This window comes from Rana temporaria, chromosome 9, assembly GCF_905171775.1.
Source record: "Rana temporaria chromosome 9, aRanTem1.1, whole genome shotgun sequence".
In the NCBI taxonomy this organism is placed as follows: Eukaryota; Metazoa; Chordata; class Amphibia; order Anura; family Ranidae; genus Rana; species Rana temporaria.
This window is the reverse complement of record NC_053497.1, coordinates 171,442,381-171,465,331: the sequence shown is the minus strand read 5'-3', so window position 1 is coordinate 171,465,331 and position 22,951 is coordinate 171,442,381. Positions and strand designations below refer to the sequence as shown.

The following is a 22,951-nucleotide window of genomic DNA, read 5'->3' as shown; positions in this document are numbered from 1 at the left end:
CCTATCGCTTGCCTGGGAAGAGCAGGGCACAGCTCTCCCTGGTGGTCTAGTGGCTAGGATTCGGCGCTCTCACCGCCGCGGCCCGGGTTCGATTCCCGGTCAGGGAATTCTTCTTTGCCCCCGGCAGCAGCTGGACGACTCCACCGTCTGGGCCTCGGCTTGGTAGAGCCAAAAATGCTCCGCCATCCATCTGCATGGCTTTCTCAGTTCCAAAGAGCGTTGTCCGCCTTTTTCGCGCTTTCACACCCACACGGCCAACTCGGGCAGCTGTTAAGAGACTAGGACAACCCACTGCTAACCAACTGTAGCTAGAAGAGCCTCCTTGCCCCCCATTTTGGAGACCTTGGTTCTGACCGAAGAAAGCAGCATTTCCCCCACTCCAAAATGCATCAACGCCATCTTGGGTAGTTGCCCTTGACTTCCTATCGCTTGCCTGGGAAGAGCAGGGCACAGCTCTCCCTGGTGGTCTAGTGGCTAGGATTCGGCGCTCTCACCGCCGCGGCCCGGGTTCGATTCCCGGTCAGGGAATTCTTCTTTGCCCCCGGCAGCAGCTGGACGACTCCACCGTCTGGGCCTCGGCTTGGTAGAGCCAAAAATGCTCCGCCATCCATCTGCATGGCTTTCTCAGTTCCAAAGAGCGTTGTCCGCCTTTTTCGCGCTTTCACACCCACACGGCCAACTCGGGCAGCTGTTAAGAGACTAGGACAACCCACTGCTAACCAACTGTAGCTAGAAGAGCCTCCTTGCCCCCCATTTTGGAGACCTTGGTTCTGACCGAAGAAAGCAGCATTTCCCCCACTCCAAAATGCATCAACGCCATCTTGGGTAGTTGCCCTTGACTTCCTATCGCTTGCCTGGGAAGAGCAGGGCACAGCTCTCCCTGGTGGTCTAGTGGCTAGGATTCGGCGCTCTCACCGCCGCGGCCCGGGTTCGATTCCCGGTCAGGGAATTCTTCTTTGCCCCCGGCAGCAGCTGGACGACTCCACCGTCTGGGCCTCGGCTTGGTAGAGCCAAAAAATGCTCCGCCATCCATCTGCATGGCTTTCTCAGTTCCAAAGAGCGTTGTCCGCCTTTTTCGCGCTTTCACACCCACACGGCCAACTCGGGCAGCTGTTAAGAGACTAGGACAACCCACTGCTAACCAACTGTAGCTAGAAGAGCCTCCTTGCCCCCCATTTTGGAGACCTTGGTTCTGACCGAAGAAAGCAGCATTTCCCCCACTCCAAAATGCATCAACGCCATCTTGGGTAGTTGCCCTTGACTTCCTATCGCTTGCCTGGGAAGAGCAGGGCACAGCTCTCCCTGGTGGTCTAGTGGCTAGGATTCGGCGCTCTCACCGCCGCGGCCCGGGTTCGATTCCCGGTCAGGGAATTCTTCTTTGCCCCCGGCAGCAGCTGGACGACTCCACCGTCTGGGCCTCGGCTTGGTAGAGCCAAAAAATGCTCCGCCATCCATCTGCATGGCTTTCTCAGTTCCAAAGAGCGTTGTCCGCCTTTTTCGCGCTTTCACACCCACACGGCCAACTCGGGCAGCTGTTAAGAGACTAGGACAACCCACTGCTAACCAACTGTAGCTAGAAGAGCCTCCTTGCCCCCCATTTTGGAGACCTTGGTTCTGACCGAAGAAAGCAGCATTTCCCCCACTCCAAAATGCATCAACGCCATCTTGGGTAGTTGCCCTTGACTTCCTATCGCTTGCCTGGGAAGAGCAGGGCACAGCTCTCCCTGGTGGTCTAGTGGCTAGGATTCGGCGCTCTCACCGCCGCGGCCCGGGTTCGATTCCCGGTCAGGGAATTCTTCTTTGCCCCCGGCAGCAGCTGGACGACTCCACCGTCTGGGCCTCGGCTTGGTAGAGCCCAAAAATGCTCCGCCATCCATCTGCATGGCTTTCTCAGTTCCAAAGAGCGTTGTCCGCCTTTTTCGCGCTTTCACACCCACACGGCCAACTCGGGCAGCTGTTAAGAGACTAGGACAACCCACTGCTAACCAACTGTAGCTAGAAGAGCCTCCTTGCCCCCCATTTTGGAGACCTTGGTTCTGACCGAAGAAAGCAGCATTTCCCCCACTCCAAAATGCATCAACGCCATCTTGGGTAGTTGCCCTTGACTTCCTATCGCTTGCCTGGGAAGAGCAGGGCACAGCTCTCCCTGGTGGTCTAGTGGCTAGGATTCGGCGCTCTCACCGCCGCGGCCCGGGTTCGATTCCCGGTCAGGGAATTCTTCTTTGCCCCCGGCAGCAGCTGGACGACTCCACCGTCTGGGCCTCGGCTTGGTAGAGCCAAAAATGCTCCGCCATCCATCTGCATGGCTTTCTCAGTTCCAAAGAGCGTTGTCCGCCTTTTTCGCGCTTTCACACCCACACGGCCAACTCGGGCAGCTGTTAAGAGACTAGGACAACCCACTGCTAACCAACTGTAGCTAGAAGAGCCTCCTTGCCCCCCATTTTGGAGACCTTGGTTCTGACCGAAGAAAGCAGCATTTCCCCCACTCCAAAATGCATCAACGCCATCTTGGGTAGTTGCCCTTGACTTCCTATCGCTTGCCTGGGAAGAGCAGGGCACAGCTCTCCCTGGTGGTCTAGTGGCTAGGATTCGGCGCTCTCACCGCCGCGGCCCGGGTTCGATTCCCGGTCAGGGAATTCTTCTTTGCCCCCGGCAGCAGCTGGACGACTCCACCGTCTGGGCCTCGGCTTGGTAGAGCCCAAAAATGCTCCGCCATCCATCTGCATGGCTTTCTCAGTTCCAAAGAGCGTTGTCCGCCTTTTTCGCGCTTTCACACCCACACGGCCAACTCGGGCAGCTGTTAAGAGACTAGGACAACCCACTGCTAACCAACTGTAGCTAGAAGAGCCTCCTTGCCCCCCATTTTGGAGACCTTGGTTCTGACCGAAGAAAGCAGCATTTCCCCCACTCCAAAATGCATCAACGCCATCTTGGGTAGTTGCCCTTGACTTCCTATCGCTTGCCTGGGAAGAGCAGGGCACAGCTCTCCCTGGTGGTCTAGTGGCTAGGATTCGGCGCTCTCACCGCCGCGGCCCGGGTTCGATTCCCGGTCAGGGAATTCTTCTTTGCCCCCGGCAGCAGCTGGACGACTCCACCGTCTGGGCCTCGGCTTGGTAGAGCCCAAAAATGCTCCGCCATCCATCTGCATGGCTTTCTCAGTTCCAAAGAGCGTTGTCCGCCTTTTTCGCGCTTTCACACCCACACGGCCAACTCGGGCAGCTGTTAAGAGACTAGGACAACCCACTGCTAACCAACTGTAGCTAGAAGAGCCTCCTTGCCCCCCATTTTGGAGACCTTGGTTCTGACCGAAGAAAGCAGCATTTCCCCCACTCCAAAATGCATCAACGCCATCTTGGGTAGTTGCCCTTGACTTCCTATCGCTTGCCTGGGAAGAGCAGGGCACAGCTCTCCCTGGTGGTCTAGTGGCTAGGATTCGGCGCTCTCACCGCCGCGGCCCGGGTTCGATTCCCGGTCAGGGAATTCTTCTTTGCCCCCGGCAGCAGCTGGACGACTCCACCGTCTGGGCCTCGGCTTGGTAGAGCCCAAAAATGCTCCGCCATCCATCTGCATGGCTTTCTCAGTTCCAAAGAGCGTTGTCCGCCTTTTTCGCGCTTTCACACCCACACGGCCAACTCGGGCAGCTGTTAAGAGACTAGGACAACCCACTGCTAACCAACTGTAGCTAGAAGAGCCTCCTTGCCCCCCATTTTGGAGACCTTGGTTCTGACCGAAGAAAGCAGCATTTCCCCCACTCCAAAATGCATCAACGCCATCTTGGGTAGTTGCCCTTGACTTCCTATCCCTTGCCTGGGAAGAGCAGGGCACAGCTCTCCCTGGTGGTCTAGTGGCTAGGATTCGGCGCTCTCACCGCCGCGGCCCGGGTTCGATTCCCGGTCAGGGAATTCTTCTTTGCCCCCGGCAGCAGCTGGACGACTCCACCGTCTGGGCCTCGGCTTGGTAGAGCCCAAAAATGCTCCGCCATCCATCTGCATGGCTTTCTCAGTTCCAAAGAGCGTTGTCCGCCTTTTTCGCGCTTTCACACCCACACGGCCAACTCGGGCAGCTGTTAAGAGACTAGGACAACCCACTGCTAACCAACTGTAGCTAGAAGAGCCTCCTTGCCCCCCATTTTGGAGACCTTGGTTCTGACCGAAGAAAGCAGCATTTCCCCCACTCCAAAATGCATCAACGCCATCTTGGGTAGTTGCCCTTGACTTCCTATCCCTTGCCTGGGAAGAGCAGGGCACAGCTCTCCCTGGTGGTCTAGTGGCTAGGATTCGGCGCTCTCACCGCCGCGGCCCGGGTTCGATTCCCGGTCAGGGAATTCTTCTTTGCCCCCGGCAGCAGCTGGACGACTCCACCGTCTGGGCCTCGGCTTGGTAGAGCCCAAAAATGCTCCGCCATCCATCTGCATGGCTTTCTCAGTTCCAAAGAGCGTTGTCCGCCTTTTTCGCGCTTTCACACCCACACGGCCAACTCGGGCAGCTGTTAAGAGACTAGGACAACCCACTGCTAACCAACTGTAGCTAGAAGAGCCTCCTTGCCCCCCATTTTGGAGACCTTGGTTCTGACCGAAGAAAGCAGCATTTCCCCCACTCCAAAATGCATCAACGCCATCTTGGGTAGTTGCCCTTGACTTCCTATCCCTTGCCTGGGAAGAGCAGGGCACAGCTCTCCCTGGTGGTCTAGTGGCTAGGATTCGGCGCTCTCACCGCCGCGGCCCGGGTTCGATTCCCGGTCAGGGAATTCTTCTTTGCCCCCGGCAGCAGCTGGACGACTCCACCGTCTGGGCCTCGGCTTGGTAGAGCCCAAAAATGCTCCGCCATCCATCTGCATGGCTTTCTCAGTTCCAAAGAGCGTTGTCCGCCTTTTTCGCGCTTTCACACCCACACGGCCAACTCGGGCAGCTGTTAAGAGACTAGGACAACCCACTGCTAACCAACTGTAGCTAGAAGAGCCTCCTTGCCCCCCATTTTGGAGACCTTGGTTCTGACCGAAGAAAGCAGCATTTCCCCCACTCCAAAATGCATCAACGCCATCTTGGGTAGTTGCCCTTGACTTCCTATCCCTTGCCTGGGAAGAGCAGGGCACAGCTCTCCCTGGTGGTCTAGTGGCTAGGATTCGGCGCTCTCACCGCCGCGGCCCGGGTTCGATTCCCGGTCAGGGAATTCTTCTTTGCCCCCGGCAGCAGCTGGACGACTCCACCGTCTGGGCCTCGGCTTGGTAGAGCCCAAAAATGCTCCGCCATCCATCTGCATGGCTTTCTCAGTTCCAAAGAGCGTTGTCCGCCTTTTTCGCGCTTTCACACCCACACGGCCAACTCGGGCAGCTGTTAAGAGACTAGGACAACCCACTGCTAACCAACTGTAGCTAGAAGAGCCTCCTTGCCCCCCATTTTGGAGACCTTGGTTCTGACCGAAGAAAGCAGCATTTCCCCCACTCCAAAATGCATCAACGCCATCTTGGGTAGTTGCCCTTGACTTCCTATCGCTTGCCTGGGAAGAGCAGGGCACAGCTCTCCCTGGTGGTCTAGTGGCTAGGATTCGGCGCTCTCACCGCCGCGGCCCGGGTTCGATTCCCGGTCAGGGAATTCTTCTTTGCCCCCGGCAGCAGCTGGACGACTCCACCGTCTGGGCCTCGGCTTGGTAGAGCCAAAAAATGCTCCGCCATCCATCTGCATGGCTTTCTCAGTTCCAAAGAGCGTTGTCCGCCTTTTTCGCGCTTTCACACCCACACGGCCAACTCGGGCAGCTGTTAAGAGACTAGGACAACCCACTGCTAACCAACTGTAGCTAGAAGAGCCTCCTTGCCCCCCATTTTGGAGACCTTGGTTCTGACCGAAGAAAGCAGCATTTCCCCCACTCCAAAATGCATCAACGCCATCTTGGGTAGTTGCCCTTGACTTCCTATCCCTTGCCTGGGAAGAGCAGGGCACAGCTCTCCCTGGTGGTCTAGTGGCTAGGATTCGGCGCTCTCACCGCCGCGGCCCGGGTTCGATTCCCGGTCAGGGAATTCTTCTTTGCCCCCGGCAGCAGCTGGACGACTCCACCGTCTGGGCCTCGGCTTGGTAGAGCCCAAAAAATGCTCCGCCATCCATCTGCATGGCTTTCTCAGTTCCAAAGAGCGTTGTCCGCCTTTTTCGCGCTTTCACACCCACACGGCCAACTCGGGCAGCTGTTAAGAGACTAGGACAACCCACTGCTAACCAACTGTAGCTAGAAGAGCCTCCTTGCCCCCCATTTTGGAGACCTTGGTTCTGACCGAAGAAAGCAGCATTTCCCCCACTCCAAAATGCATCAACGCCATCTTGGGTAGTTGCCCTTGACTTCCTATCCCTTGCCTGGGAAGAGCAGGGCACAGCTCTCCCTGGTGGTCTAGTGGCTAGGATTCGGCGCTCTCACCGCCGCGGCCCGGGTTCGATTCCCGGTCAGGGAATTCTTCTTTGCCCCCGGCAGCAGCTGGACGACTCCACCGTCTGGGCCTCGGCTTGGTAGAGCCCAAAAATGCTCCGCCATCCATCTGCATGGCTTTCTCAGTTCCAAAGAGCGTTGTCCGCCTTTTTCGCGCTTTCACACCCACACGGCCAACTCGGGCAGCTGTTAAGAGACTAGGACAACCCACTGCTAACCAACTGTAGCTAGAAGAGCCTCCTTGCCCCCCATTTTGGAGACCTTGGTTCTGACCGAAGAAAGCAGCATTTCCCCCACTCCAAAATGCATCAACGCCATCTTGGGTAGTTGCCCTTGACTTCCTATCCCTTGCCTGGGAAGAGCAGGGCACAGCTCTCCCTGGTGGTCTAGTGGCTAGGATTCGGCGCTCTCACCGCCGCGGCCCGGGTTCGATTCCCGGTCAGGGAATTCTTCTTTGCCCCCGGCAGCAGCTGGACGACTCCACCGTCTGGGCCTCGGCTTGGTAGAGCCCAAAAATGCTCCGCCATCCATCTGCATGGCTTTCTCAGTTCCAAAGAGCGTTGTCCGCCTTTTTCGCGCTTTCACACCCACACGGCCAACTCGGGCAGCTGTTAAGAGACTAGGACAACCCACTGCTAACCAACTGTAGCTAGAAGAGCCTCCTTGCCCCCCATTTTGGAGACCTTGGTTCTGACCGAAGAAAGCAGCATTTCCCCCACTCCAAAATGCATCAACGCCATCTTGGGTAGTTGCCCTTGACTTCCTATCCCTTGCCTGGGAAGAGCAGGGCACAGCTCTCCCTGGTGGTCTAGTGGCTAGGATTCGGCGCTCTCACCGCCGCGGCCCGGGTTCGATTCCCGGTCAGGGAATTCTTCTTTGCCCCCGGCAGCAGCTGGACGACTCCACCGTCTGGGCCTCGGCTTGGTAGAGCCCAAAAAGGCTCCGCCATCCATCTGCATGGCTTTCTCAGTTCCAAAGAGCGTTGTCCGCCTTTTTCGCGCTTTCACACCCACACGGCCAACTCGGGCAGCTGTTAAGAGACTAGGACAACCCACTGCTAACCAACTGTAGCTAGAAGAGCCTCCTTGCCCCCCATTTTGGAGACCTTGGTTCTGACCGAAGAAAGCAGCATTTCCCCCACTCCAAAATGCATCAACGCCATCTTGGGTAGTTGCCCTTGACTTCCTATCCCTTGCCTGGGAAGAGCAGGGCACAGCTCTCCCTGGTGGTCTAGTGGCTAGGATTCGGCGCTCTCACCGCCGCGGCCCGGGTTCGATTCCCGGTCAGGGAATTCTTCTTTGCCCCCGGCAGCAGCTGGACGACTCCACCGTCTGGGCCTCGGCTTGGTAGAGCCCAAAAATGCTCCGCCATCCATCTGCATGGCTTTCTCAGTTCCAAAGAGCGTTGTCCGCCTTTTTCGCGCTTTCACACCCACACGGCCAACTCGGGCAGCTGTTAAGAGACTAGGACAACCCACTGCTAACCAACTGTAGCTAGAAGAGCCTCCTTGCCCCCCATTTTGGAGACCTTGGTTCTGACCGAAGAAAGCAGCATTTCCCCCACTCCAAAATGCATCAACGCCATCTTGGGTAGTTGCCCTTGACTTCCTATCCCTTGCCTGGGAAGAGCAGGGCACAGCTCTCCCTGGTGGTCTAGTGGCTAGGATTCGGCGCTCTCACCGCCGCGGCCCGGGTTCGATTCCCGGTCAGGGAATTCTTCTTTGCCCCCGGCAGCAGCTGGACGACTCCACCGTCTGGGCCTCGGCTTGGTAGAGCCCAAAAATGCTCCGCCATCCATCTGCATGGCTTTCTCAGTTCCAAAGAGCGTTGTCCGCCTTTTTCGCGCTTTCACACCCACACGGCCAACTCGGCCAACTCGGGCAACATCTTGGGTAGTTGCCCTTGCCTGGGAATCAAGCATGACTATGATTTCTCAACATGTGTTCGCATGTGTCTATGGTTGCACCTTCAGGCGGACAATAGCCACAACTAAAGTTGAAACATACATTTTGAAGATAAGAATATTTGGAATAGATTTCTTTATTTACAACAGTGCACCGCGTGATGGAAGCTGATAAGTGGTGGCTTTTGCATAAACTTTTTCAGGGTGCTGAGTTAAAAGAAAAAAAAATTGAATAATGCGGCAAAATTTGCATTTGTGGGCGTGGCTAAAAGGTGGGCGTGGTCAAATGGGTGTGGTTCTTCCAAGTCTATAGTTCGTAGTGTGCAACCTGTCCCTCTTTGTATAAACTGATTAGGGCCTGAAGAGATTGTGGAAGTAAAATTTGTGTGCTAACTTGTGCCAATTTCATTCTGTGCAAAATTAAAATGAACTTGCTAAGTGAAAACTAAGTGATACACACATAACTAGAATAAGTGAATAAAGTTGAAACCATCAGATTAAATTGATTATAAACAAATGCAGATCTCCTGATGGCTATTAGCTGCCATTTCATTATTTCGCCACCAAAAATAAAGTCAGCTATGCAATAAAACTAAAGTTCATCTGGATATTTGAGATCAATACAGATATTACGCCAACCCGAGGCTGCTGCCACAATACATAGGCCCAAACACCCTTAATTGTAATCCGGCAGCACCATCCCACTCTGTTCCAGGGGAATGCTCATAATCCAAAGTACTCGCATATCAAATCAAGTTTCCCCATTGAGTCAATGGAAACAAAAATAATTTGTTCCGCAATTACTTCAATGGCGTGCAATACCGCATGCGGCCAGAGGTGGGGGCGCCAGAGAGCCTTGGAAACGTCCAGAAATGCCTGAAGGCACCTTGGCTAACCTCAGCAAACCTCAAAAAGACTTCATTCCAGAGGTTTGCCGAAGCCAGCCGAGCTGTCCTCAGGCCTTTCCAAACGGCGCTGATTGGAAATGTTTAATGTTCTCTAACATTGATTGCTCTTCAGAGGGCAAAACTAGTGTGAATGAGCCGTAAGGGTTAAAGATGGCGCTAACAGAGACAGGAAAAGGACAGAACACACTCTGGGACAGATTCATTTCTCCCTGTCAAGTTTCTGTAATAAACATGATTTTTGCTGATCAATTACAACATAAATTACTTGTACAGTGAGGGAAAAAAGTATTTGATCCCCTGCTGATTTTGTACATTTGCCCACTGACAAAGAAATGATCAGTCTATCATTTTAATGGTAGGTTTAGTTTAACAGTGAGAAAAAATATCCAGAAAAACGCATTTCAAAAAAGTCTTAAATTGCATTTTAATGAGTAAAATAAATATTTGACCCCCTTCGCAAAACATGACTTAGTACTTGGTGGCAAAACCCTTGTTGCCAATCACAGAGGTCAGACTTCTCTTTGCAGAAATTCTTCGTCATTAAGGTTTCGAGGCTGACGTTTGGTAACTTGAACCCTCATGTTTGATGGTGGGGCTCTATACGGCGCCTGCGCACCGACGTTCGGCTTCTTTTGGCAACTCGTGACGCACTGTATGCAACGGTCAAAAGCCTGTCAATCAGATAGGAACGCCCAGTCACGCAGAAGACATTCCCGGAAGCGGCGGTGAAAATACGGTATGTACGAAAAAAAAACAGCCGATTGTCATTAGGACAACTCGACTGAATGTAATGTTAAAAATTTATTTTTTGGGTGAACCTCCTAAAGTGGAGGTTCACCCAAAAAAAGCAGCTTAAAGCAGCTGGAGAGATCCGGGTGCTGAATCCTGTGGCAGGGGATTCTGGACCAAAAGTGTCTCCTCATAAAGCAAGGTCTGTGGCAGAGACTGTATTTTATACCGTGTGTCATCCCGGCTGCTAGGCCAGTGAGAGGGACCTATCTGGATGAGCAGTACCCACTCTGGCTAGAGTGGCAACGAGAACTGTTTGCTGGAAGCAGGAGTGTTTCCTATTTGTGATTACGCACCTGAACCTACCTACCCTTCCACCCTTCATCCTTCTTTTCTATTGAAGTTCTGCAGTAATAAACCCAAGAAAAGGAAATGCACTGTGTGGACATTGAAATTCTTCAGACTCTCCTTTTACCCTGGACAGCGAGAAGATAGAGGTAACGTGCCACCCAAAATTACTCCTTCGGGGGTAGTGCTACAACAGTGAGTTGAGGCCAAAGAGCTTGATTTTGATCTCATCTGCCCACAACACTTTCACCCAGTTTTCCTCTGAATCCTTCAGATGTTCATTAGAAAACTTCACACGGGCCTGTACATGGGATTCCTTGAGCAGGGGGACCTTGCGGACGCTGCAGGATTTCAGTCCTTCACGGCGTAGTGTCAGTAGTGTATTTAGGTTTTGTGCTGCCCTAGGCCTGATTAAACTTGTGCACCCCCTAATTTAGATATGACCCACCCCTTCCTGTCGAAGGCCACACCCCTTGCTGTTTAAGACTCGCCCTGAAATTGTGAATTGAAAATTGAAAAACTGGGGACACTAGTTCTGAGGGCCTGGGGCAGGAGGGCAATGGATTGCCTTAATTCGCATTGATTTCCTCTCACTTCCTGTTTGGCTATGGGGCAGGAAATTAAGGGAAATCTCTGCAATGGGACAGGGATGGTAAAAAATAAACTGACAGGGGCTATATTCTTCCCTTACTCTAGCCAGGATGATGGCACAGTCAAAATTAGAAGCAGAGTCCCCCCCCCCCACAGTTGCGTAATGCCGGCCGCCCGCATACCAGAAGCAGTGTGGCCACTTTATGGGGACGCTAGACTAATTTTCCTCGCAGCCCAGTCCGCCCCATAAGACTGGCGCCACATTAACAGTGTAGTGCAAGCCGGCGGGGACTCTTTCTGTGCTGCCCCCCTGCAAAGTGCTGCCCTAGGCCAGAATACAGTGTCGCGTAGTGGGTAAGTTCTGGGCTGATTCTCATGATCATTGAAACTCCACGAGCCCCAGACCGAGGTAGATTGACATTTATTTTGTGTTTCTTCCATTTGCAAATAATCCCACCAACTGTTGTCACCCTCTTACCAAGCTGCTTGGCGATGGTCTTGAAGCCCATTCCAGCCTTGTGTAGGTCTACAATCTTGTCCCTGACATCCTTGGACAGCTCTTTGGTGTTGGGCATGGTGGAGAGATTGAAATCTGATTGATTGCTTCTGTGGACAGGTGCCGTTTATACAGGTAACAAGCTGAGATTAGGAGCACTCCCTTTAAAGTGGTTGTAAACCCTTAAATTAAAAAGAAAAAAAAAACCTGCAAGACAAAGGCATAATGAGCTAGTATGCATAGCATACTAGCTCATTATGTATTACTTACCTTAGATCGAAGCCCCCCAGCCATCCTCGACCCCCCTCCAGCTGCGGACATCTCTCCCGGGGCTTGCTTCCAGGTATTGCAACTCCGGCGCTGTGATTGTTCGAAGCCGCGATGACATGACTCCCGCCGGTAACGGCACAACTAACTGAAGCAACGGCACGACGTTCCATTGCTTCAGTGCGCATGTGCTGATCACTTCGGCACATGCAGACACAGGGGAATATCTCCTAAACCGTGCAGGTTTAGGAGATATCCAGGCTAGCTACAGGTAAGCCTTAATATAGGCTTACCTGTAGCATAAAGTAAGAAAAATGGGTTTACAACCACTTTAAGAGTTACCTGTATAGAAGTCACCTGGGAGACAGAAATCTTGCTGATTGATAGGGGATCAAATACTTATTTCACTTATTACACTGCAAATCAATTTATAACTTTTTTGAAATGCATTTTTCTGGATATTTTTGTTGTTATTCTGTCTCTCACTGTTAAAATAAACCGACCATTAAAATTATTGACTGATCATTTCTTTGTCAGTGGGCAAATGTGCAGTAATGTAAAATCAGCAGGGGATCAAATACTTTTTTTCCTAACTGTAAGAACATGTTTTCCTCTTGTCCTGTCCCCCTCTGGAGAACTCTGCCTGCACTAATACTCAAACTTATCACTGTCCAGGCTGCTGCACAACTTGCTTCTCCCCTCCATGAAGTATACATAAAAAAAAGACTCACATAAGAGTTAGAATGCTGAGGGGTCATATTGGCTTCTTCTTCCTCTGGAGGTGCCTGAAATCAAGGTGGCAGGGGAAGTGGGAGGGGTTGTAGCACAGGCACAGCATGATTGGATAAGACTGAGCAGGTGCTTTCAAGATCCCTCCCTCCTTTTGCTGCACTGGGTAAAGGAATCATCATCTAGCCTGCAACTGACATGCTGTTTGCCAATCTCCGGACACTCAGGGGCGGGCTGAGGGGTGGGAGAGCCGCTGGTAGCAGGAGACCCGGGCTCCAAACAGTAAATATCTTCCAGAAGCACCAAGGGTGGCTGCTGATGGGGGTGCTATGTGAAATTTTGGGGGAGCTAAAGCATCCCCAAGCACTTACCAAAAATATGTAGCAGAAAACATATTGGCCTAAATTGATGAAGATTTTTTTTATTGGATGTATTGAATAACAGAAAGTAAAAAATATTGTTGTTTTTTTCCAAAATTGTCGCTCTTTTTCAGTTTATAACTAAAAAAAAAAAAAAAACACATAGGTGATCAAATACCATCTAAAGAAAGTTCTATTTGTGGGAAAAAAAGGACATCAATTTTATTTGGGTACAACGTCGCACGACCGCGCAATTGTCAGTTAAGCACTTGCCGACCGCCGCACAAACATTTACGTTGGCAAAATGGCACAGACAGGCAATTAGGCGTACAGGTACGTCCCTTTAAATTTGCCGCTGTGTGGGCGCGCGTGCGTCCCTGACACGAGCTCCATGATCGTGCCTGCGGGACCCGCGGACTTGTGTGTCACAGAGCTGCAGAACAGGGGATGTCAGTGTAAACAAGCATCTCCACTTTCTGCCTAGTGCCAGAACACTGATCATCTGCTCCCTCTCATCGGGAGCAACGATCAGTGTCGTGACACAGGAAGCCCCGCCCTAACAGTTAGAATCACTCCCTAGGACACACTTAACCCCTTCAGCGCCCCCCTACTGGTAAACACCTTTACTGCCAGTCACATTTACAAAGTAATCAGTGCATTTTTATAGCACTGATCACTGTATCAATGTGAATGGTCCCAAAATAGCGCCAAAAGAGTCCGATGGGTCTGCCATAATTTTGCAGTCACAATGAAAATCGCTGATCGTCGCCATTACTAGTAAAAAAAATAATATTCATAAAAATGCCAAAAAACGATCCCCTATTTTGGTGTAAACAAGCATCTCCCCGTTCTGCCTAGTGCCAGAACACTGATCATCTGCTCCCTCTCATCGGAAGCAGCGATCAGTGTCCTGACACAGGAAGCCATGCCCCCTAACAGTTAAAATCACTCCCTAGGACACACTTAACCCCTTCAGCGCCCCCTACTGGTTAAACCCCTTCACTGCCAGTCACATTTACACAGTAATCAGTGCATTTTTAAAGCACTGATCGCTGTATAAATGTGAATGGTCCCAAAATAGCACCAAAAGTGTCCGCCATAATGTCGCAGTCACGATAAAAGTCACTGATTGTCACCATTACTAGTAAAAAAATAATATTAATAAAAATGCCATAAATCTATCCCCTATTTTGTAAGCGCTATAACTTTTGCGCAAATCAATCAATACACGCTTATTGCGAAAATATGTAGAAGAATACGTATCAAACTGAGGAAAATTAATTTTTTTATATATTTTGGGGGATTTTTCAAAATTGTCGCTCTATTTTTGTTTATAGCGCAAAAAATAAAAACCACAGAGGGGATCAAGTACCACCAAAAGAAAGCTCTATTTGTGGGGAAAAAAGGACGTCAATTTTGTTTGGGAGCCACGTCGCACGACAGGCTTAAAAATACACCAGTCCATAGAGTTTAAACTGTAGTGTGTGTATGTGTTTATATCAATAATAAATTGTATATCCCTGTATGTTGTGATCGTAAAGATGCCCATCTAATAGTTTTTTTGAAACTATCGATTCTCCATGCTGATACTACTGCTTGTGGAAGAGAATTCCACATTCCTTACCACTTTGACAGTAAAGAATCCTCTAAGGCAAACCACTTGTCTTCCAATTTCAGTGAATGGTGTCTTTTTAAACTCTCTTTCACCAAAAAGATTTTTCCCTATGCTAGGGTCACCAGTACAGTATTTGTATATCGCTATCATATCTCCTTGCAGGCATCGTTTCTCCAGAGAGAAAAAGTTCAATGCTTGTTGTCTTTTCCCATATCTGAGATCCTCCAGTCCCTTTAGTAGCTTTGTTGCCCTTCTCTGGACTCTCTCAAGTTCCAGCACATTCCTCTTGAGGACTGGTGCCCATAACTGGATGGCACATTTTAGATGCGGCCGGACCAGAGTCTTATATAGTAGGAGAATTATTGTATTATCTCTGTAAATCCCCTTTTTAATGCATGCCAATATTTCGTTGGCTTTGCCTGCAGCAGCTTGTCATTGCATGCCATTTCTGAGTCTGTCATCTACTAGGACCCCTAGGTCCTTTTCCATCCTGGATTCCCCCAGAGGTTCTCCCCCTAGCGAGTAACTTGGGTTTGTATTTTTAGCACCCAAATACCAGTGGCGGCTGGTGTTCCAAATTTTTGGGGGGGGTGCAAACAAACGGAAAAAAAACATAAATTGTAGCCTCGCTGTGCCCATCAATTGCCGCCACTGTTCCCATCAATTGCCGCCACTGTGCCCATTAAACGCAGCCACTGTGCCATAAAATTTTCTCCACTGTGCCATAAAATTGTCACCACTGTGCCATGCCATCAAACGCAGCCACTGTGCCATGCCATCAAACGTAGCCACTGTTCCATCAATTGTCACCACTGTGGCATGCCATCAATTGTCACCACTGTGCCATGTCAAAAAGCAGCCACTGTGCCATCAATTTTCGCCACTGTGCCATGCCAAACGCAGCCACTGTGCCATCAATTGTCGCCACTGTGCCATGCCAAATGCAGCCACTGTGCCATGCCATTGTCACCACTGTGCCCATCAATTGTCGCCACTGTGCCATGCCAAACGCAGCCACTGTGCCATGCCATTGTCGCCACTGTGCCCATCAATTGCCGCCAGTTTGCCCCTAAAATGCCGCCAGATTGCCCCCCGCCCGGCACTTACCTTTCTCGGTCAGCCACTCTCGGATCCTCCTCCACGATTTAACAAGGGGGTCTCCAGATCCCGACCCCCCCCATCTAAATGAATATGGGATACAAACACATTCAAAAAAAGGTAGAAATAAATGTCTTCGAAGTAGATCCAATGATGATCCAACCCAAAAATAGATAAAAAGAGCTCTGCTGTCTGACAGTTCTAAAATATCTAAGGGATGGGGCCACCCAATTACATCACTAGGTGACCCCACCCCCATGTGACATCATCGACCAGGGGCCAAAATCCATACCAGACCTTTATCCGAGCCTGCAAAGGGAGGAGACGAGTGAGCAACCCCCCGAACCATACTAGGCCACATGCCCTCAAAATGTTAGGGGTACTTTGGGGCAGAGAAGCTCTAATCCCCATCCCAAAGCAGCTTGTCCCCATGCTCTTCCCTTCAACCCTGGGCTGTGGTTGTGGGGGTCAGCGGGCAGGGGGCTTATCGGAATCTGGAAGCTCCCTTTAACAAAGGGGCCCCCAGATCCTGCCCCCCATGTGAATGAGTAGGGGTACATAGTACCCCTACCCATTCACCATTAAAGTGTAAAAGTGAATAACGACAGAACAGGAGTTTTTGACAATAAATGTCCTTTATTAAAAAAAAATAAAAAACAATGTCCCCTGATGTAAATCCATCGTCAATTATGATGCCTGCTGCACCGCTGAAAAAAAAAGCTTCACTCGAGATTTTTGGGGGACCCCACGCCATTTTTTATTAACATTTTGGCATGTAGTTCCCCTAAAATCCATACCAGACTGGAAGGGTCTAGTATGTATTGGTGGTGACCCCACACTTTTTTTTGAAGCAGAATTGCATACAGAACCGCATAAGTAATGGAGTAATGAGTCTTTTTCATTTGGATCAATATAATGTTATAAGTCCATTCCTCCTTTTTTTTCTCTTATTAGTTTTAAATATACATGTATAATAATCCAATCAATACAACACATTAAGTGAAACTCCATTTAATTCAAATAACACCCTGTAGTAACACTAACTACCCTCCCCCCCCCCCCCCCCCCATAGAACAAAAAGAACTCCATTCCTTCTGAGGTACTGTTATGCTTTTTGATGGAGTAGGGATTGGTTTCATACTGGCAGGAGGCCATTGTTGTCTGGTGATGACTAGTATCCGACACTCATTGCCAGATTAGACAATACAGCATGTAATGTATGAGTCCAGCTTGAACCATGAACCAAAAGTTTAAAAATCAACAGAAATAGACTATTCATTTGAACATATTTTTTATTTGTTATAGGTGAAACTAGTGACACCTTATGGGTTGAACCCATTTCTAAATATCCATCCCCTTGGGCTGAGCTTGAATCAAAGAACATTATCTTAACTGTCCCATCAAATTCAGTTTGTAACCTGGAAAGACCTGGAGAAATTCTTTCCGTCTGGGACCAGATCATGGAAGCGGTTTTGAAACTCTCCGCCTTGCCACCTGTACTTGATAGAAAGGAAAGGATTGTAGCAGACACTCAAATATCATCAGGTAAGTTTTTTTTTTAAAGGTTTAATTTTATTGTACACAAACAACAATTACAACAATTACACACAAACATAAACAATGACAGTGTAGCAAACAGGACTCCGTTATCCATGTGCCACATCTGTAGGGTTGCCACCAGGGGCGTCGGGAGGGGGTGGCTGGGGGGGCTGGAGCCCACAGTGTGCCCCTGAAAAGCCCAGAGTCTCAATAATCCCTAATAGCATTATTAGCCCCGAGCTGTTTCCACAGGGAACGATCTCCGGCTTATGCGAGTGACGTTACTGACGTAACGTACAAATAGTCCCGCCTCCAGGACCCGGCTTCTATGATGGACGTCCCACTGGTCCAATGCCGAGAACACGGGATGTGTTATGTCCATCAAAGGCGCCGCCGGGTCCAGAAGGAGGCGAGAATAACACTGCAGCCGCGCTGGGCACTAGATGCTGATCCTCGCTGGATGCTGTGTAAATGGCCAGGTAGCGGAGCGGCTCTCACATCCTGGCTCTCTCTCCCTGGCTCTCTCTACCTGATGCGTGTAGCCTGCTGTGAAGTGGTTGGAATGAGCTGGGCTACACTTAACAGGTAAGGCTGAGCTGAGCTGCAGGAGTGTCAAGACTGTCACTTGTCACAGGGGGGGTCAGTGTAGGTGTCAGGGGGGTCAGCGTATGTGTCAGGGGGTCAGTGTATGTGTCAGGGGGGTCAGTGTATGTGTCAGGGGGGTCAGTGTATGTGTCAGGGGGTCAATGTAGGTGTCAGGGGGGTCAGTGTAGGTGTCAAGGGGGTCAGTGTATGTGTCAGAGGGATCAGTGTATGTGTCAGAGGGATCAGTGTAGGTGTCAGGGGGGTCAATATAGGTGTCAGGAGGATCAATGTAGGTGTCAGGGGGGTCAGTGTATATGTGTCACTGGGGTCATTGTAGGGGTCTGGTAGGTCAGTTTAGTGGTCAGCATGGATGGGCACTGGTGACCCAGGCAGCATCCAACAAGTGAGCCCAGCCCCCCCGCCAAGCAGTCAATTCCACCCCTTGCACGTGCCGCCGCCGGGCTTGGACTTCGGGCTGAAGCCCCTGGTCTTTTTAACACCTAGCAACGCCCCTGGTTGCCACCTTTTCTTCAAGCCAAACCCGAACACTTTGGGTTCCCCAAGGAGAGTAGTAATGTGGTGCACATAGCGCGCCGAAGCAAAATGTGGGTGTGGCCAAATTGCTTTTGCTGACATCATCACCCTGCCCCCCAGTGATGCCAAACCAGTGATACCAAAGGTGGCAACCCTACGCATCTAAGAAAAGAGAACAGAACGGTGGGCGCACCGACCTAGTGTGATACTGCTAAATGAATTTTATTAAAATGTTAAAATCAATCATTATACTCACAATGTGGAGTTAAAAATCAGGCCTTAAAAGACAGTACAGCAGAAATCCAGCAACATCAGCAGAACACGATAATCACTTGAATCTACAATCGATGTTAGGGCTGACGCGTTTCAGGGGCGTACCCCTTTCTTCAGAGCTTGGTGGTCTGCAGTGTTCCCTCGCCGTGGGGCTTGTGGGAATATATACACACATGCACAAATGAGTGGGCATGTGCTGAAAGGTCAGGGTCGTGGGTCACCCCTCCCACAAAATAGGAGGGGCTCACCCAGGACACCTCCCCCACACACACCCCTCAAAAAGCCTACACCTTCAAAATTGCACCCAGCAGTCTAAAAATAAAGATATCCAACTTCAATATAGGCGGCCATCCCCATAGATCAGTGGTTCTCAACCTGGGGTCGGGACCCCCTCGGGGGTCAAATGACTATGCCAAATCCTGGGCTGTTCCTGAAGCCTGCACCGCTCAACCATCCTTTTTGTGCCTGGAGCCCGCACACTCAGCCTCTTTGCAGCCACCCATTAAGTTCACGGCATAGTTGGGGGGCAGAGACCAGAGGTCAGCTGACTGGTGAGGAATGTGAAATAAAAGGGGCTCCTGATTTCAGCATAGGTGTCACTGCTGCGAAACACCACAAAATCAGAGACAGTGAAGCTGGGGACACAGTGAATAACACTACCTGTGATTATAGTTGCCATTAAATATCCCCACTGCAGTTCTCAGATCAGCAGATGACCTTGATCAAGAGCACCTAAGTTGGCTGATAAGAACTCCCCCCAGCATTGCCACTCATCCCCGCCACCAAGGAGTAAGAGAAGGAATAAAAATAGAGAATACTTGGAAGGGAGAGTAAAAGAGGGGGATGAACAAAGAGAAAGGGAGAGAAAAAATAAGAGAAAGAACAAGAAAGATGGCTAGAGAGAGGGATGGGGGGAAAAAACATGAAACTAGGATAGAGAGAGATAAATGGCAAAGAAAAAAGAACAAAGAGAAAGAGTGGTAAATCCGAAAATGAACCAAAAGGGGATTTAATACTGTACGAGTAGAAGGGACTCTGGGAGCGCTAAATGTCTGTGGGTTAAGAGCGCAAATTACTTGTCTTGCCTTGGGTGCTGACAACCCACACTACGAAAATAAATTTAGGGGTCCTCACAACTTGGGAAATGTTATCAAGGGGTCACGGCACTAGAAAGGTTGAGAACCACTGCCATAGATAGAGAGGTACCACATGTCATTGGCTCCAGACGTGTATACACTTATGTGTCTGCACTGGCAAAGTGGGAGCGGGATGGACAGTGGGAAGTGTCCTCCTATTGTTTATGGTTTGCCCAAATAGAGGTTGCAATAGTGTGCCTACCTTACTCATGAGTGGCGCCACTCTCCATGGGTTTGCCCGATCGGCTCCAAGTGTATCAGCTGGAACGCACGCCCACCGTAGCAGGAAGATGGTGCGCTCAAGCCAATTGGCCCGCAGAAACCTAAGATTCGTGCGCATTGGAGTTTAGATATAGAACATGTTGTGATTTGGCCGGGCAAAAGCCTGATCATGTGTACGTGGCATTAGACATATGCATTGATTTTCGTCCGAATGCATTTTCGTCCGAATTTCTGTGATTTTCACGTTCGTTTTAACAAACGATAACGAACACGCAGAATCCGAAAGGTCCGACATAAAAAATGCTTTATTTTCGTTTCGATATAGATAGCTAGATTTGACATGACAGTGACCATAGCGATCTGTGTCTATCCTAACTCTATTAGTCCAAGATTGTTTGACATAGAGAGAAAAGACTCACCATTATAGAGACATGAAGATTCAACGAAGCAGCTAAAAACATACGATCACAGCATGCGGACATTTATGGTCAAATGCTCTTCCCATATAGAAGAATTCTACTGTTGGTTGACTAGTAATAATAATTAATAAATATAATAATTACTAGTCATACAACATTAGAATTCTACTAAAGCTTGTGGATGGAGCATTCGACCGGAAATGTACGATTACGGTGTCGTACAGTGTAACTGCTTCGTCGAATCTTCTTAGAACATTCGACGGACACCATAAGCCTTCAATTGACAGATTCCACCTGAATTAATTCTGATTTTTGGACGAATGCATTTTTTTTACGAAACTAACTAAAAAATGGAATTTCGGGAGAGCAAATAAATAAATGTATTTTTCTGACAAACCCAAATTCCGAAACAAAATATTTCAGTGTTCACATGTCTAAAGACTATACGTAAAAAGGTTTGTACATTTTTAGGTAGACACTCATCATAAATGTAGCCCAGCAGGCACCTCAAGGGGTTACAGACATTGGGTATTTGAGTAATAGAATTAACAAAAGCATTGATCTCCGACCAAAATTTCCTAATCGGGGGACATTCCCACATCATATGGTAAAATGTACCATCAGCCGTATTACATCTAGAACAAGTTGCAGAGGACAGTCTATTCAAGCGATAAAGTAAGCATGGAGTATAGTAGGACCTGTATAACAGCTTGGTTTGTATGACCTTGTCTCGGGAAGAGATGACAGTAGAGACCTGGAAGGAAGGACCTCCTGCCAGATATCCTCTCTCAACTCCGGTACATCAGAGCACCACTTCATCTCCGTGATACGAGCTCTGTTAGTTGTGGAGTGAAGAAGAGACTTGTAATATGTAGAAACAGGGATTTTATCTCAAACAATAGGTGCTGGAACTCAACCACGACCCCCCAAAACCATTCCCCCTACACACATCCTCCAAATCACAAAAATAGTGGGTGTGGTCAGTCAAATTTCTGAAACAGTAGGAGGGTCTTAAAGGGGCATTAAATACCAGAATTGCATTACATACAGAGTGCAGAGTTCAAGTGGGTTACACACAGAGTGCAGAGCTGTCACTTGTAAACACAGAAACTGGACTTCTGTGTTTACAAGTGATTGTGGTTAGCAGGCCCCCCCAAGAGTCTGAGCCAGACTGAAAAAAGCCCTGTGTAGAAATGAGTTTTTAGTGAGAGGCGTCAATCAATAAACGCTTGAGTGGAAAGGGTTGAATATCTATGCCACGGAGACCAAATTGTGCCGCAGCAGTGTGGCGTAACTGAAGATAACAGATACAAATCTGTGGATGGAAGACCAAAATCTCTACAAAAGTCCAAAAAGGAACGAAAGGTATTTTCTAAAAATAAATGGGAAATTAACTTAACCCTTCGGCACAAGGTAAGTTTTAGCTGACTTTGTAGCCAAGATTATCAATGCTGCCATGTTTTCACTGTAAATGTGTTTATAACTGATGAGCCAAACATCCGAGGTTCAGATTCAGGGTAAAGCCTCGTACACATGATTGGATTTTCCGACGGGAATTGTGTGTTGACACACTGTTGGGTGAAAATCCGATCGTTTGTACGCTCCATCGGACAACTGTTGTCGGATTTTCCACGGACAAATGTTGAATGGCGGGCTTTAAAATCTTCCGCGATTTTCTAAGACAAATGTACAAATTGTAACCTCTTGCTTTGACAGGCTGGATGCATTCCGGTTATCCCATCATGTGTCATCTGAATTCTGTTGACGCCCTGGTGTCCGTTAAGAACATTAAACCAGATATGTGGGGTGCTGTTCATGAACTCGGGCACAACTGGGAGACAAGAGAATGTACGATTCCTCCGCACACTAGTGAGGCCTTCTGTAACCTGTGGCCTGTCTATGTGTATGAAAATGTTTTGGGGATTCCAAGAGAGAAGGCTCATGGTGATCTCCAACCACACGTAAGAGAGGGAAGGATAAGGAAATATTTAGAAGGCGGAGCTCTGCTGGACAACTGGAATACATGGGTCTGTTTGGAAACGTATCTACAGGTAAAAAGAGGATATTAAAGTGTCACTCAACCCACATCATAAAAAAAAAAAAAAAAAAGGTTATTTACATGCTGTTCATACTCACTCAATTCATTATATGTTCTGTATTCTGAAAAAAAAATGGCTGATCCTGCTGCTCTCTATCGCCTCCTTTTGTCCAAGTGCCCAATTCAGCTAGGGATTTTGCAGAGCAGTGGTGGCAGCTCTGCACATGCTCAGTTTTCAGTGAGTTTCTATGCTGAGCATTTCCTCCCTATCTCATCTGAGCAGCCCATGTGACTATAGAGTCACACATGTGGGCGTATACACAGTGGTAAATGACAGCCCACTCTCTCCCTCATCCTCCATGCCCACTAACCAGCTAAACACAATGGGGTGGGATATTACATGTAGAGGCTTCATCTCCCTCTTATTCTAAGACATAGGCTGGAGGGTAGGGTGACTACGTGTCCTGCATTGCCCGGGACAGTCCCGCATTTTGCAGGTCTGTCCTGGGACCCTTCGTTCCAGGACAATACAGTGTCTCGGAATGAAACGGACACAGCCACCCCCAAGCCAAACTAATGCCCCCAAAAAAGGCTGCCATATCACTGCTTTACTCACTGAGAGTACTTGACCTGGCTGGGAATGCCTGGAGGATCACAGTGCCCGCCCCCTGCTTGTGATTGGAGAAATCATAAATCCCCCCCCCCCCTCTTGTGTCCAATCATTTTGCTGTGATTCGTTACAGCACAAGCTGA

At 49.5% G+C, this 22,951-nt stretch overlaps 1 protein-coding gene and 20 non-coding genes across 21 annotated transcripts in view; all 21 read left to right on the top strand.

Annotated features, from left to right (window-relative positions):
- Nucleotides 1–22,951, top strand: part of LOC120914627 (TRPM8 channel-associated factor homolog) — an 88,943-nt gene that overhangs the window by 59,457 nt on the left and 6,535 nt on the right. The window contains exons 6-7 of the mRNA XM_040325311.1: nucleotides 16,746–16,997; nucleotides 21,877–22,211. Coding sequence (XP_040181245.1) covers nucleotides 16,746–16,997; nucleotides 21,877–22,211 — 587 coding nt within the window. The remainder of the gene's footprint in view (nucleotides 1–16,745; nucleotides 16,998–21,876; nucleotides 22,212–22,951) is intronic.
- TRNAE-CUC lies at nucleotides 36–107 on the top strand. The gene has a single exon. It is a non-coding gene; the product is annotated as a tRNA-Glu (tRNA).
- TRNAE-CUC lies at nucleotides 457–528 on the top strand. The gene has a single exon. It is a non-coding gene; the product is annotated as a tRNA-Glu (tRNA).
- TRNAE-CUC lies at nucleotides 878–949 on the top strand. Its single transcript has one exon. It is a non-coding gene; the product is annotated as a tRNA-Glu (tRNA).
- Nucleotides 1,300–1,371, top strand: TRNAE-CUC. The gene has a single exon. It is a non-coding gene; the product is annotated as a tRNA-Glu (tRNA).
- TRNAE-CUC lies at nucleotides 1,722–1,793 on the top strand. The gene has a single exon. It is a non-coding gene; the product is annotated as a tRNA-Glu (tRNA).
- TRNAE-CUC lies at nucleotides 2,144–2,215 on the top strand. The gene has a single exon. It is a non-coding gene; the product is annotated as a tRNA-Glu (tRNA).
- TRNAE-CUC lies at nucleotides 2,565–2,636 on the top strand. The gene has a single exon. It is a non-coding gene; the product is annotated as a tRNA-Glu (tRNA).
- Nucleotides 2,987–3,058, top strand: TRNAE-CUC. The gene has a single exon. It is a non-coding gene; the product is annotated as a tRNA-Glu (tRNA).
- TRNAE-CUC lies at nucleotides 3,409–3,480 on the top strand. Its single transcript has one exon. It is a non-coding gene; the product is annotated as a tRNA-Glu (tRNA).
- On the top strand, nucleotides 3,831–3,902 carry TRNAE-CUC. The gene has a single exon. It is a non-coding gene; the product is annotated as a tRNA-Glu (tRNA).
- TRNAE-CUC lies at nucleotides 4,253–4,324 on the top strand. The gene has a single exon. It is a non-coding gene; the product is annotated as a tRNA-Glu (tRNA).
- On the top strand, nucleotides 4,675–4,746 carry TRNAE-CUC. The gene has a single exon. It is a non-coding gene; the product is annotated as a tRNA-Glu (tRNA).
- Nucleotides 5,097–5,168, top strand: TRNAE-CUC. The gene has a single exon. It is a non-coding gene; the product is annotated as a tRNA-Glu (tRNA).
- On the top strand, nucleotides 5,519–5,590 carry TRNAE-CUC. The gene has a single exon. It is a non-coding gene; the product is annotated as a tRNA-Glu (tRNA).
- TRNAE-CUC lies at nucleotides 5,941–6,012 on the top strand. The gene has a single exon. It is a non-coding gene; the product is annotated as a tRNA-Glu (tRNA).
- TRNAE-CUC lies at nucleotides 6,364–6,435 on the top strand. Its single transcript has one exon. It is a non-coding gene; the product is annotated as a tRNA-Glu (tRNA).
- On the top strand, nucleotides 6,786–6,857 carry TRNAE-CUC. The gene has a single exon. It is a non-coding gene; the product is annotated as a tRNA-Glu (tRNA).
- TRNAE-CUC lies at nucleotides 7,208–7,279 on the top strand. Its single transcript has one exon. It is a non-coding gene; the product is annotated as a tRNA-Glu (tRNA).
- TRNAE-CUC lies at nucleotides 7,630–7,701 on the top strand. The gene has a single exon. It is a non-coding gene; the product is annotated as a tRNA-Glu (tRNA).
- TRNAE-CUC lies at nucleotides 8,052–8,123 on the top strand. The gene has a single exon. It is a non-coding gene; the product is annotated as a tRNA-Glu (tRNA).